Source organism: Nesoenas mayeri (assembly GCF_963082525.1).
Source record: "Nesoenas mayeri genome assembly, chromosome: 4".
Lineage (NCBI taxonomy): Eukaryota > Metazoa > Chordata > Aves > Columbiformes > Columbidae > Nesoenas > Nesoenas mayeri.
This window is the reverse complement of record NC_137540.1, coordinates 4,524,647-4,538,064: the sequence shown is the minus strand read 5'-3', so window position 1 is coordinate 4,538,064 and position 13,418 is coordinate 4,524,647. Positions and strand designations below refer to the sequence as shown.

Below are 13,418 nucleotides of genomic sequence, written 5' to 3'. Positions count from 1 at the left end.
AGCAACCATGGTGCAAGGAGAAAAAGCTGAGGACCAGCCACAGCAAATATTTCATCTGAGCTCTGAAGACTCGCAAAGCTATTCCCCAAAGAGAAATGGGAGGAGAGGCTCACACAAGCACAGAAAATCAAAGTCACCTTTGATACAGAGCCAGCTCCAGCACCCACTGAAGCCGGCAGAAAAGGCACCGCCAACTTGGGTGAGCAGTGGATCGGCTTCTGAGTTAATATCCCCCTTAAGCTCTGCTACAGCAAACTACATTAATTTCGTTTTCTAGTCGTCCTCTTGAAGAAAAAAATTATCATAGAGCAGCATCAGGTTTTTATGACCAATTCATCAAGGGGGTTTGCCAGAAGGAGCCCCATTCTAGTCCTTGGCCCACTGCTGCCCACCACCAACCTCAGTGCTGCGGTACAGACGGTCCCTGGTTCATAGAGCCTTTCATCCCGTGTTACAGTGAGGACACATCACACACCTGACAGGAGAATAACCTTGGGTCTGAAACTCTTCTTGCATCCAAGGTATAAATCAGCGAAAAGCCTGATGTGCTGCAGCAGCAGGAAGAAAAAATGAGAGCCCAGGATTTGGCTTGTTGCTTTTTGACACCAAATTGGATTTTCTTTGTTCAGTGAGGTACCTATTTGTTTTCAGTGAGAAGGAGCTGGCTGCTTGAGCAACCACACTTTGCTGGGGTCAGAGGTCCCTGGCAGGACAAGCGGACTTTTTCAACTGTGCATAAGTTATTGCTACAGACACTTGTGAATAGAGACTGCAGCACGGATATGGCTTTGTCACCATGTCATGCTCAAAATGTGCCAAGAGAACAAGAAAGGATGATGAGATGTAAGAGCTTTAGCACCCAGGGGCTCCTCTGGCCACTGTGGATGGTTTGATGCAACTGATACAGACGGGTGCAAAAAAAACCTCCCCCTCACTTTTGGGGGTATGGCACATGGGGTATATGCAGAGCATTGCAAAGAAAATGGTTCATTTAGCTCCTGATCTGCTTCTCAGCTGCCTGGAGACTTTGAGGGCAGAAATGGTGTGGGTCTGGCACCTCCTTGTTGTTTTCTGGGGGATCCCGCACTCCCGTGATCAGCTACAGTGAATGCTGGAGATAGCGGGCTGTCAAGAGCTTGTTATCTCCTAATTTGGACCCAGGTCTTGATTCAGGCCCATCTCTAATTGTGATTAGTGAACACTGAGGATTCAATGAGCCTAGTTAGCTAATTAGGCTAACTAGATAAAATAGGTAGCCAATAATGACATGCAAATGCCCCAACATTTGATTTCCTGGCTGATGAGCTTAGGGATGTAGGAAATGTTTTGTTTGAGGAACTCCTATTCAGTCCATGTGATGCCACCATTCAGATGGGGTGATTCCTAGTCCTTTCGACACACAGAAAAACCCCCTCCTGTAACACAGCAAGGACCTGTGGGGACTGAAAGCACTGATGGGTACGTAAATCTATGTAAGCCAGTCTCAAGTCTAAGGGGAAATGTAAGTCATAGATCGATCCAGCTGCTGCTGAGCACTTTTGTTTTTATTTAAGAGGAGGAAATGCTACTTCTGAAAAAAACTATGATGGCTGGAAATACAGTAAGAAGTGCTCCTTGCTGGAGACATGGCTGATGTTAAGGGTCCAGCTGAGGCAAAGCTGAGCATAGATCTCTGGTGAAGTGTTTCTGAAGAGCTGAGTAAGAGGCTGGTTTTACACAGTGACCGTGTGCTGCTTAATGCTGTCACTGTGCTATTTTGTCACTTTTGCTGAGGCTGGAATACGTCAGGGAATGTTTCGGGGGGTTGCAGGAGACAGAGCGCACAACGCTGCAAGAGGTGGTGACAGTGCTTTTGTGGGTGAAGACTAGGGGGCTGCAAGATGCTCAGGGGTGTGGTGTCTCCTTCGTGATCCACACGGGGCTGCCTGAAGTCTCAGGAGTGGTCTGGTACATCCATCACACATAACAGCAAACCCTTATGCACAGCAAAAGGCAGGTGCATGGAGTGCTGGAGCGCACTGATGCCAGTTCTGGGAGGTGGCACCGTGAGTGGTCCTTGCTTGGCTGCACATCAGCATTGGAAGAGGCATCTTAAAGCACACAACCAGTCCCGCAGCAAGCTGAGACATTAGCACACGTTTTCATCATTGGTTAGCAAAAATACCCCTTTGCCCTCTCCCATGGCTACACCTGTGTTCAGGTAAATGTTGTGCTGTTTGAAATGTCTGCAAGACCAGAAGAGAGGGGAAAGATAATGATGTTTCTCAAGAAGAGGCCCCAATCAGGCAACGAGCATTAGTCTACCTCAAACAAAAGAATGTGGGGAGCTCGTTGTATCACCCCAAGCAGCGGTGTGAAGTGGATGACTTGCCTGAAACCACATTCATAATCTTGGGGGAGAACTCTCAGTTGCTCATCCCCACCCTTTTCTTCCATGGTGACTCATTTGGAAACTACTTTGCACATTGACCTTGCATGGTTGTGGCTGCTCTAAAGCGAGAGGAAGCTCAGATGCATCAGGACTATGCTGGCAAGCCAGGCAGTGAGGGAGCCAAGCCAGGCTGTGCAGGTGTATTTAAGCAACCCGGTTCCTACTGCAGCTTTGGCCGTCTTACCTGCACCATTGCCCGTGTGCCAAAGCCAGGAGATGGGTTTAAAAGTGATCAAGAGGAATGCCTAAAAGTCCTGCCTGTAATGACTGCGCTGGAAGATGCCACATTGACAAGTCCTGCCCTGTGTTCTCTGTGCTGGTGAGCAGAAAGCCCCAGAGAAGCTGCAGAGGCTTCGGTGGCGTTGCCATCAGGTCTGGGCAAGGCTGTGGGGCTGAGAAAGACACCGTAAGGCTCACATTGGAGAGGCTGTTGCTTGCAAGGAGCTCCCTGCGGCTTCACCCCACCTGGTACCCGTGGGTTTCAGGAGCTGGCATTGCTTCCCGGACGGCTGTGAGGGGTCCAGGGCATCGTCAAACACCAGAGCTCCCTCCCCAAGCCCCACACTTACCTCCCACCTGCTCCATGCCAAGCCGGGGGGATTCCCACCCCCTGGAGAAGGATTTGCCCGGCAGGTATCGGCGCTGCCCCTTCCCTCCCGTCGCCGCCGTGCTGCAAGCTTCACGTCCCCCATCTCTCCCTCCCACAGGAGCTCTGGGCACCTCGTTTTAACCCGGTCTGCTCTCTGTCTCGCCAGGCAGTGCCACCACCCTGCCATAAGTCTTTCTCATCACCGTCCCTTAGTTTTGCTCCTGATTTATTGTAGCAGCAGCCCAGCTGCTTCACTGAGATAAAAGGGATGGATACTCATCCTCTGGCGGTCACAGAAAAGATGCTCCTGCTGAAGCCCTTTCAAACCATCAATGTTTAACTCTCTCCGTGCTGAATATTTATTTTCCTTGAGGCTGCTCCCAGGTGCTGCAAGGCCCCACCAGCAAATCGTTGTATTTGACAAATTTGATGAAGTTTTTTCATTTCTGCTTTTCGCATAAGAAGGAAAGTGCTTCGCAAGCTATGATAATTCTGCTCACCTCTGCAAGTGTTCAGGATCTTGATATTTCAATTGTGTGGCCTCCACAGGCACATGGGATCTGATGTGTTGGATTTTGGACAAACGCAAGGGGAGAAAATTAGAAAAGGTGCAATGATGTTTAACCAGGAAATTATCAGAACATATAAAACCCCCACAAAATATTACAGGATGGGATTATTTGTTTTTTTAAGCTAGAAAAGAGCTTACTTGTTAAAGGCAGTCATTTTATAGCTCTATAATTATTCCTCTATTAATCTGCAGTAACTCCATCTAGTGACTTTGAGACACTAAATTCTATTTTGCCTTCACATCTGGGAAAACATCTGTTTTTAGCACAGGATCCCTAATGCACGTTGTTTTTCCTGCTCTGAAGGCCTAGCAGAGGATCTCAACCAGATGCCTGTCACTCAGGGTCTATCTTGTGCAAAAGTCTGACCCTGCCTGGTTGCCTGACAGTAAAACATAAAATGCCTTTTTTGTTTCCTTTCCAATTTTACAGCAAGATAAGTGCTGTGCTTTGGTTTTAAAGGCAAGACACCACCACCCCCCTAGAACAAGGATATCTCTTTGGCAGTGATGACTCAGCCTAAAAGCCACACTGAAGAGAAAACCTTTCATCTTTCAGATAAGGTTTTTATTTCTTATGTTCTGCTGCCACCATTGGACCTATTTCATTCTCTCAGTCGCAGCCCCGTTATCATTTAAGAGATCCATCTTCATGCCCCTGGTCAAAGTGCGAACCGTTTTCACAGTGTATCATATTTAATTGCTCCTACATTACAGGACCAATTGCTTCCAAGTGCCAATCTCTGCATTAAGGAAACTAAAATAACTCAGAAATCTTTAAAACTAGTCCAAAGCAGAAGGATCTTCACTGCAGCAAAGACCAAAGAAGAGATGAAGGAAGGTGAGGACTCTAATACTCACTTACCTTTCATTTTTTTAGCTACAATCATTAGAATTTAAATGGGAAAAAACAAACAAACAAAAACGCTCATACAAAACAACCAACCTCTCAGTGAGTCCTTCTTCTGGGGAATGAACCACCCTATATCTGCAATCCCAAATTTTGGCAGAAGTGAGCTCCTGAGTTATTCTTATCATGGTTTGTAAAGGCATATTGGTAATAGTTATATTCATACCAACACCTCGCCTAGCTCTGTGAAATCGGTACTTTTCTCAGCATAAAACAAACCCTGGGGCTTGCAGTTCTTTGTTGCAGGTGACTAAAAATGAGAGTGTTATTATTAATTATGCATTATTCAGTGATGGCTATGCTGTCTGTGTTACAAGCTGGGTTGCAGTACAGGGCCCCCTTCCAGCTTCTCCACAAAAATCAACTTACACCACAAGTAAAAAGTAAACCAGGTTGTCAATCTAGAGACAAATGATGGCTGTAGTAACTGTCTCCTACCAACAAAGAAGAATTCGATCCCTTCCACCTGCAAGACAAGGACAAGCTCCCCAGTGAATTTTCTCTCTGCTCTTCTAAGGGGCACGTGGCATTTCTGCTTTTCCTTCAGCTTTGCAGAACAAGTTGTGAAGAACCATTTCCAGCTCCTGCAAAGGGGCATTTTCACTGAAAACCTGGAACAAGCCACTTTCAGGAGAACACATATTTCTTTCAGTTTCTCGAATCGCACACTTTCTCTTTCCCTCCTGCATTGGTGTGGTCAGGGCTAGAGGCGCCCAGATACTCCACCTCAGTGGAAAAGTGGATGACAAGTGCTGGAAAAAGAATGTAAAGAGTTAATAGGACAAAGCTGCTGTTTGGGAGAGATGGTGATTAGACTGAAGTCCCATAGAGGAAAGAAAGGATTTTCTTTTCTAAGGATTGCACTGAAAACCAGATGCGAAACACTGCCGTAGTCCTATTTGGTTCTTCACTTTTGCTACTCTTTGTTCCAAATTAACTGGTATCTTCTAGTGAGCAGACTGATTGAAGAAACATAATTATTGAAAGCACCATATAGTATATATTGTTGAAAGAATGAACCAAAATAGGACAGGCTCATAGCACGCTGCCTATCCAAACCAAACGTGGTGACTTCACCACCTCAGACACGCTGTTTACAATGTAGGCTTAGTCTGGGACTTGTGCTGGATTAAACAGAAAGCGATTGGCCCAAAAAAGTTTTTCCAGGTTGCTTTATGAAGAAAAGAAATCGGCATAACCAAATTGCTACAACTGGTGCAAGTCTATTTAATCACAATGTCCTCTGGGCATACGTATCACAGGGCAAATTAGATCCACCTTGAGAATTCCCCATCTTGGAGCAGATCCTTGCATATGGCTTTATAGCGCAACACTAAATATTACATAAATATTAGTTCAGTTACCATACTGAACAGAGCTCAAATATGGGTAGCAGGGAGGAATGAGGCCTGAAGCAGCAACAAGAGAGAGGGGGAAGATGAGTTTCTGCATGAGACAGTGGGAAGGATGAGGGTATGGCTTTCTGGCCTCTGACAGACCTTTGTTTCTTTTTGCCTAACTGGCTATAGATTCATTTCACAGCTGGCTAAACAAGAGCAAAATAAAAATCCACTCAGACTAGTCCTTATGACACCCTTAATAGCGGATACAAGAGTGTACAATGGACACCAGCGTAGATATACGGGCAGCCCAAGTCTCTCTGAGATCAGTATGCAAGTGTTAACCACAGATCTATTACACAGACGTGCAAAGCTGTTTCCAGATACCAGATTAACAAATGTGTCTGTTAAACCCAACACTTGCATCCATTCATCACTACGCGCAGCACAACAGCGCAACCGGAGAGGACGTGATCTTCCTGAACCCAAATACAGCAGCCGGCAGGGAAACCCAACCGAGCAGAACCCTGTTATTTGATAGAGGTTCTGCAAAAGGGCAGCAGGGAAGCCCTCAGCAGGGGGGCAGGACCCCAGGGGCAAATACAAGCCTGTACTGTAATTGATCTCACCATAAAAATAGAGTCTAAACGAATGCAAGCAGCGGTTACAGATTTTTTAAAATACATAAATAAGCAAGCAAATAAATAAATAAACACAAACAAACCCACCTACATTATTCACCTAAGGGGGGGTTAGGCCAAAGCCAGGCATCCTAAAACCTGTATACTAAAAACCAAGCTGTCTCTGCTTAGCTGTCACCTAAAAAAAGTTAATTTCCCAAATGACTTCCCCTGTGTGGCTTTGAAGGTCCCCAGATACTCAAGTTTGTATCCCAGGAATACCACGGCAGGGCTGAGCAGCTAGGTGTGTATCCCCCATACAAACTTGTCCAGGATCCAGAATGTTCCCTGAGGAATGTGTTAGAAAAAGCTTTTTGGGAGCGCTTCATACATTGGTCTATTAATGGAGATGATCTCCACCATTTCTGCAGAAAATAAAACCCTGCAGGAAACAAATTCAAGAGAGTCCAAATAATGCCAGTTTTGTGAGTTAGTGAAGGGTAAGAAGTGGTCTCTGCTTTGGAGAATGTGTCCGTATTTTGGAGGCAAGTAAAAATGAGTGTCAGTCTCCAATGAAATCATATTAAGTAGTAGACAGAGCAGAAAGGAAAAACAGCACCACAGCCCAATTCTCAGCACATCAGGATTGCCTGTTTTGTGCTACAATGAAAGGAGGTCAGTCACAAGATTCCTAACGCAGATGATGGTTTAGTACAAATACAGCATCTTGCAATGAGAAGCATCAGAAAAGCGTAATAAAGCAGTGGCACAAGGGCTGGGTAAATGATGCTTAGTCCTTCATCACTGTGGCCTTTGAGATAATAAAAATATACCCTAGCACACTTTGCCACTGAGACAACAGGGTGTGAAAACCATTATACAAGCCCAGCTATCAGCAATTCCCTTTTCAGACGCATTGAATGACTGCACCTTTCCTCACTAGGTTCTCCATAACCTTTCCTTTTAGAGGGATTTTTTCACCTCCTTAAAGGTAGATACCAATGTTAATTGTACCGATAAAAGCCTGTGCTCTGTCCCCCTGAAGCATATCTTCCATCTTCCCCATGAGGTCGTTACGTTATAAAAACTGGTTAATACATTGAGGTGGTAGGCTTGGGGTACTGGTTTCATTAGAAAGATAGAGGTGAAAATGTATGTGGGATTGAGGTTATTTGTGCTCACGGCTGAGGCTGAAGTTGCTTTGGGGTTTTTCCTGCTGTACCTAAATCAGCCGAAATGTCTCTCTTTAAATATCAGGGGGCCAGTCCAGGTTGTAGCTGTTAGAGAGGGTTGTTCACCAGCATAGGGTGACCTGGCACTAGTTCTGTGGTCTCTACCTGCCACGTCCCTAACCAGATCTATTTGGTAAACACACACCCTTGCATTAGTTCAACCTTTGGTGTTAGGCTGCCTTGCCCGCCTAATCCCAGGCCTAAGGAGCCCCGAGCAGCTGGAAGCGTGCAGCCGAAGCTCACGTGGGCATCAGGGAACATCTGTGTCTGGGATTCACTCCATCTGTTAGGAGGCCTTTTTGTTCCACTTCTAGCACTCCTGTGGCCAAAATAAAGGGGTGGTGGAAATAACTTTATCTCCTCCTACATCTTGAATACTGTTCCCAAAGGGCTCCATGGCCTGCAACTGGGTTTCTCTTGCCTGTAAGGAAAATGGCAAATGCAGACACTTCGGCCAGAAATAATTTTTAAAATAGCAGGTTGAATGTAATCTTATCTTCTGTGGGGTTCTGTAAAATCTAGAGGTTTGTTTTTAAACCGTAAAAAAAAAAACCCAAACCATAAACCCTCTTCTTTCTTGCTGAGGAGAGCATAAACAGCTAATGCTTCAAACAGACAGAGGCACCAGACAGTTACATAAAAACAAACCGCTAGATTCCTGCATGTAGGAGTGTGTGCGCTCAATTTGGTGCCTGTGTCTGGAAATGGGTCTCCCACGAAATGCCTGAACTAGAACTTGGGTGTTGAAGGCTTGGAGGACATGGCCTTGGGTTGTCTGGGGGCTCAAGCAAAGGGTCCTTTGTAACCAGGGGATCAAGGATTTGGGGTCAGCCGTGGGAGTGGAAGAGCCACAAAGCTTTACATTTGTACTGTTTTAGTAAACAGCTGAAAAAACCTTGAAGAGGAGCTCTAGGGATCAGCATGTACCCTCCTATCTTAGAGCTCTGAGCGTTTTGCTTGTTGTAGACCTGAAGAAAGTAAAAACGTTACAGCAAGGAGAGTCTCCTCACAACGACTTTATCGCCCATTAAACGTCTGTCTGTAAGAGTAGTCATCATGCTGGGTACCCTTCAATATAAACACATACATTAACACCTACTAAAGTGGTGGTTTTATGATTAGATTGGTAAAACACATGACAGATTGAGCTAGTCTTCCCTCTGAAGAGCTATTCAGCCTTAGAAGGGCCAAGGTTTCCCCCGAGCTTGTTCCATACTCACAGATGGCTTGGGTATCTCTCACAATCTATGGAGTTCTGGAATAGCACAATGAATTGTTACTTTTTTGGAGATAAAAGAGGTAGATTCACTGAGCTCTGAGGTTAAATAGATAGCCTGACTTTTTTTAATTTTTTCTGAAGTAGAAATAACAACGCTGTACTGAAAATGGCACCTAAAAAAACCACGGGGATAAGGCTTCATTTCAGGGAAATATAGGCAGTGATTTGAAGTGCTCAAGCTGAGGACATCTACACCGCACTAACCAAACGTTACATGCAGAATTGAATTCATGACGGGCAGTTTTTAACCACGGTTTGTGATACATCCAGTGAGAGAAATGGGTCTGAGGCAGGGTTGCCCTTGGTAATCACGCATCTCTTGCGTAAGACGGAGGTAAAAATAAAAGCCAGAGCACGTGTGTGGAGTTGTTGGCCCCACACCCAGCGCCAGGAGGAGCAGATGCCACATCATCCTCATTCAAACAGCACTGGGCAGACTCCCATCTTGGCTAATACGGTCTAATAGTTCCTGATCCCATAATCTCCTTCAGGCTGGTTCTGAGGTGCTTTGTACGCTAAGTCAATTAACTTTATTGGAGAAAGCTTCAACCGGCAGCATGGTGGACCTAAAGCAACTGGAGTAAAAGGCGAGGCAGAGCTCAGCTCGGTGCAGGAATGGGCCCTGGCAATTGATAACCCTTTATGAATGAGTCGGGGCGCTTGGTGACTGGTGCCAACACCTCTGACACCGAAGTATTGGCCGAGGGCTGTCGGGGGCGCTCCGGGCCGGGCGGCTCCACCAGCGAACGCCAAGCGGAGCGCGGGCGCTGCCCGCCGCACTGGGGCAGCCCGTGGTCAACACTCCCCGCGCTGGGGCCGCCGCCGCCCGGGACTCAGGGACCCCAGCCCCCCTTCCTCTCCTGGGCCGTCACACTGACTCCCCCCCCGCCCAGGCGCCTGTCCCTTTAAATGTGGGCGTGGCCTCTCCCGCACTGCGCATCGTGAGGCCGGCACCGCCCCGCCCTGCCATTGGTTGTCGCTGGGGAAGAGCGGCCCGCCCCCGCCCGCAGCCATTGGCTGGAGGCGAGGCCGGAGTTCCCGGATGCAGGCGCGCTCGGCGGTTATAAAGCGCCGGGGGAAGGCGGGAGCGGGCGCAGTTTGAATCGCGGCGGGTCGGGGCAGGTCGGCGTTGCCGCAGGGGCGCCGTGCGTGTGGGACGCTCGTTTTCTTCTCTCTGCACCTGTGCGGCGCTGCACTGCGGTTCGCGATGGTGAGGAGCGTCTGGGGCCCGGGGTTCGGCTCGGGGTGGGGGGGGCGGCCGGCCGCGCCGCCGGGGAGTGTCAGGGGCTGAGGTGATGGCGGCCGTTGGGGTGAGGCGGGAGCGCGGGAGAGGGCAGCGCGCGCCGGTAGGCACGTTACCTGCCGGCTGGCGGGGAGAGGGAAGGGTGGGGGGGGAGGGGGGTGAGTCGCACGCGCACTAGCGCAGCCGGGAGAGGGAGTGGCGGGCGCGCATGCGCATGTGGCGCTGGGTGCAGCGGGTAGCGCGCATGCGCTAGGGCGGTGGAAGGGGAGGGCGGGGCGGAGCGGGCGCATGCGCGGGAGCGGCGCTGCCCCCCGGGGCCTCGGCTCTGACACAACTCTCTGCCAGGCCGGGGGTAAAGCTGGGAAGGACTCTGGGAAGACCAAGACCAAAGCGGTGTCCCGTTCTCAGCGGGCTGGATTGCAGGTGAGCGGGGTGTGGGTAAAGAGAAGTCATGTTGGCCTTCCATCTCTTCGTTGGTTGTACCGTGTGGAACCTGCACAGTCTGCCTTTTGTCTGTTGTGCAGAGTGTTGTAAGGATCTGTTTGACCCTCGAGTGTGTTAATGTCTGCTTTGAGTATTTTTAGACCTTCTGGCTGGGAGGGAAGAGAATTCCCTTGTGGCTGTTGCTGGTGGTTAGAACTGTGGAGCTGCTGATGTGAATCACAGTATCACAGAATGTCAGGGATTGGAAGGGACCTCAGAATCCCCTCCAGTCCCCCACTGGAGGAGGAACACCCAGATGCTGTTACACAGGGCTGTGTCCAGGTGGGTTTTGAATGTCTCCAGAAAGGGAGACTCCACAACCTCCCTGGGCAGCCTGTTCCAGTGTCTGTTATCCTCATTGAGAAGTTTCTTCTAATATTGAAGTGAAAGTTCTGTGCTACAGTTTGTCCCATTGCCCCTCGTCCTATCATTGGTTGTCACCAAGAAGAGCCTGGCTCCATCCTCGTGACACTCACTCTTTACATATTTAAAAACATTAATGAGGTTGACCCTCATTCTCCTCTTCAAGCTGAAGAGACCCAACTTCCTCAGCCTTTCCTCATACAGGAGATGCTCCACTCCTTTCAGCATCTTTGTTGCTCTGCCCTGGGCTCTCTCAAGCAGTTCCCTGTCCTTGAACTGAGGGGCCCAGAACTGGACACAAATTGGCATACAGTGTTCTTAGCTGGACTCCTAAGTGTTTAAATGTGGTCTAGTTCTAGTTGTACTTCTGCCACTGGGCTTCTCTTGCCTGGTGTGAGGTTTAGAGTAGTGCCTTTCTTTTTCTCTCTCTGTCACAGCCTGTTCATACTTCTGTTATTTTCCAGTTCCCTGTTGGCCGCATCCATAGGCATCTGAAGTCTAGGACTACCAGCCATGGGCGTGTAGGAGCCACCGCTGCTGTGTACAGTGCTGCAATCCTGGAGTATTTGACAGCTGAGGTAACGCTCCTGCAAGTGGTGCAAACAAGTTGGTTAACTCTGAAATGGCATCATGACCAGAGCCTGCTGTATTTTGCCAATGTGGACTAGGCTATGAACCATTCACTTCCTTTGAGCTAGTTTTAAGTTGTGCATCATCAGGAGACTGTGAAGCACGTGAGACGTTTTGCTTTGCATTTTGGGCAGATCAGGTAGCTGTGACATGCAGGAGAGATGGGCGGTGTAAAGTGTTTTATGAAATGTGGTATTACAGCATGTCATATTTGTTGTAAACACTCTTTGGGAAGACTAAATGAAAGGGAAGAACCCTTTCAAAAGAGGCAGTTTGCTGACTTGGTTTCGCTAATAGTGTATTTATCACAGAGAATAGAATAGCTTAAGGCCATGCAGTTGGTCTCACTTGACTTTTATAACTCAATTCAAAAATTATCTTGTCCTCAGGTTCTTGAGCTGGCAGGAAATGCATCCAAAGACTTGAAGGTGAAACGCATCACTCCCCGTCACCTGCAGCTTGCAATTAGAGGAGATGAAGAATTGGACTCTCTCATTAAGGCAACAATTGCTGGTGGTGGTATGTAAATTGCCCTCTAAAACAATTGGTGGTGGTGGTATGTCAATTGTTCTCTAACTGTTAGAGCTGAGCAGTAAGAACTCTGACAAGGCACAGGTCGCTTAATACTGTCATTTGTTTGCAGTGCAAAGTTTAGAAAAATTGTTAAAGAGAATTAACATGGTCTTAATTGTTGTTCTTTCTTAGGTGTAATACCGCATATCCACAAGTCTCTCATTGGGAAGAAAGGACAACAGAAAACTGTCTAAAGGATACCAGGATTCCTTGTGATCTCAGGACTCTAAGTACTTAATTGTCCAGTGTTGGTGATTTCCAGTGGACTGTATCTGTGAAACACAATTTTGCCTTTTTGTAACTTTGAGAAGCTTTGAGCTTTCTAACAAACCAAATTTCTGCATTGAAGTCTTAACTGTATTTAAGTGTTACCATGGCTTCAGAGAAGCTATTGTATTTGTAGTGGGTTTTGGTTGAGCTGACTGCTTTTGGATTGGCTTAAATAAAGGAAATGTTTGGTTTTGTACAGACTTTTCATCCACTAGAGTGGAAATATTCAATAAATGTTATATCAAGACTGATGGTCTCTTGTCCACTAACTGAAAAATGTCTTGACTGTGCAGCTCGGAGTTGTTCCAGGAACATGCAACTTGAAAAATCCTACCAGCTGTCCTTGGACTGTCTGGAAACACAGTCCTAGAATATTGTACTTGGTAACTGCCACCAAGTGCAATGGTATGGGGCTTTTATCCTGCAGTTGTGTGACAGTTGTCTTTAATGGCGGATATGCTATTTAAAGCCAGTTTTACTTGATGTCAGCCTTCACAGAGGGAAGGTGTCTGTTATGAAAGAGTAGATGTTGAAGAGCCAAAACTTTGATTTTCTTTGTGGCAGAGCCTGATTCCTTGCTGTTTTTTCTTAGGAAATATCAGAGACACACATTAAAAAAACAGGCTGAACTGCAGCAGCCTCTGCTGACTTGTAGGTTATGAACTTTAAAGAAGAATCTAAAACTGCTTCCAAGGTTGTAGACAAATGGCTCTGTCTTGGTGAGGTTTTTCATGGGTGGGCTTTACTTCTGTTGGCTGCAGGGATCTGAACTTGCTTTCTGTTAGTGATGAGGAGCCCAGCTACGCAAGTAAAATTTAAGAATGGGGTGTTATAGTTTGAACTTTTGCTTTATAACAGCAGGTAAAGCAGCAACATCCAGAACTGCC

The 13,418-nt window shown here is 47.3% G+C and overlaps 1 protein-coding gene across 2 annotated transcripts; it reads left to right on the top strand.

Annotated features, from left to right (window-relative positions):
* Window positions 1-10,010: 10,010 nt before the first annotated feature.
* H2AZ1 (H2A.Z variant histone 1) lies at window positions 10,011-12,780 on the top strand. Of its 2 annotated transcripts, XM_080344351.1 has the most exons (5): window positions 10,016-10,179; window positions 10,558-10,635; window positions 11,523-11,636; window positions 12,078-12,207; window positions 12,394-12,780. In XM_080344351.1, exons 1-5 carry the CDS (start codon window positions 10,177-10,179, stop codon window positions 12,453-12,455), a joined length of 387 nt encoding a protein of 128 aa, XP_080200477.1. In that variant the 5' UTR covers window positions 10,016-10,176; the 3' UTR covers window positions 12,456-12,780. The 2 variants fall into 2 exon arrangements, with proteins under 2 accessions (XP_080200478.1, XP_080200477.1); XM_080344352.1 differs by lacking the exon at window positions 10,558-10,635 and having other exon boundaries at window positions 10,011-10,179.
* Window positions 12,781-13,418: the final 638 nt, after the last annotated feature.

Excerpts from the sequence above, each read along its gene's own strand:
- H2AZ1 (XM_080344351.1), top strand. Across the intron at positions 10,636-11,522 it reads CTCAGCGGGCTGGATTGCAG|TTCCCTGTTGGCCGCATCCA; the intron begins GTGAGCGGGGTG and ends GTTATTTTCCAG. Across the intron at positions 12,208-12,393 it reads GGCAACAATTGCTGGTGGTG|GTGTAATACCGCATATCCAC; the intron begins GTATGTAAATTG and ends GTTCTTTCTTAG.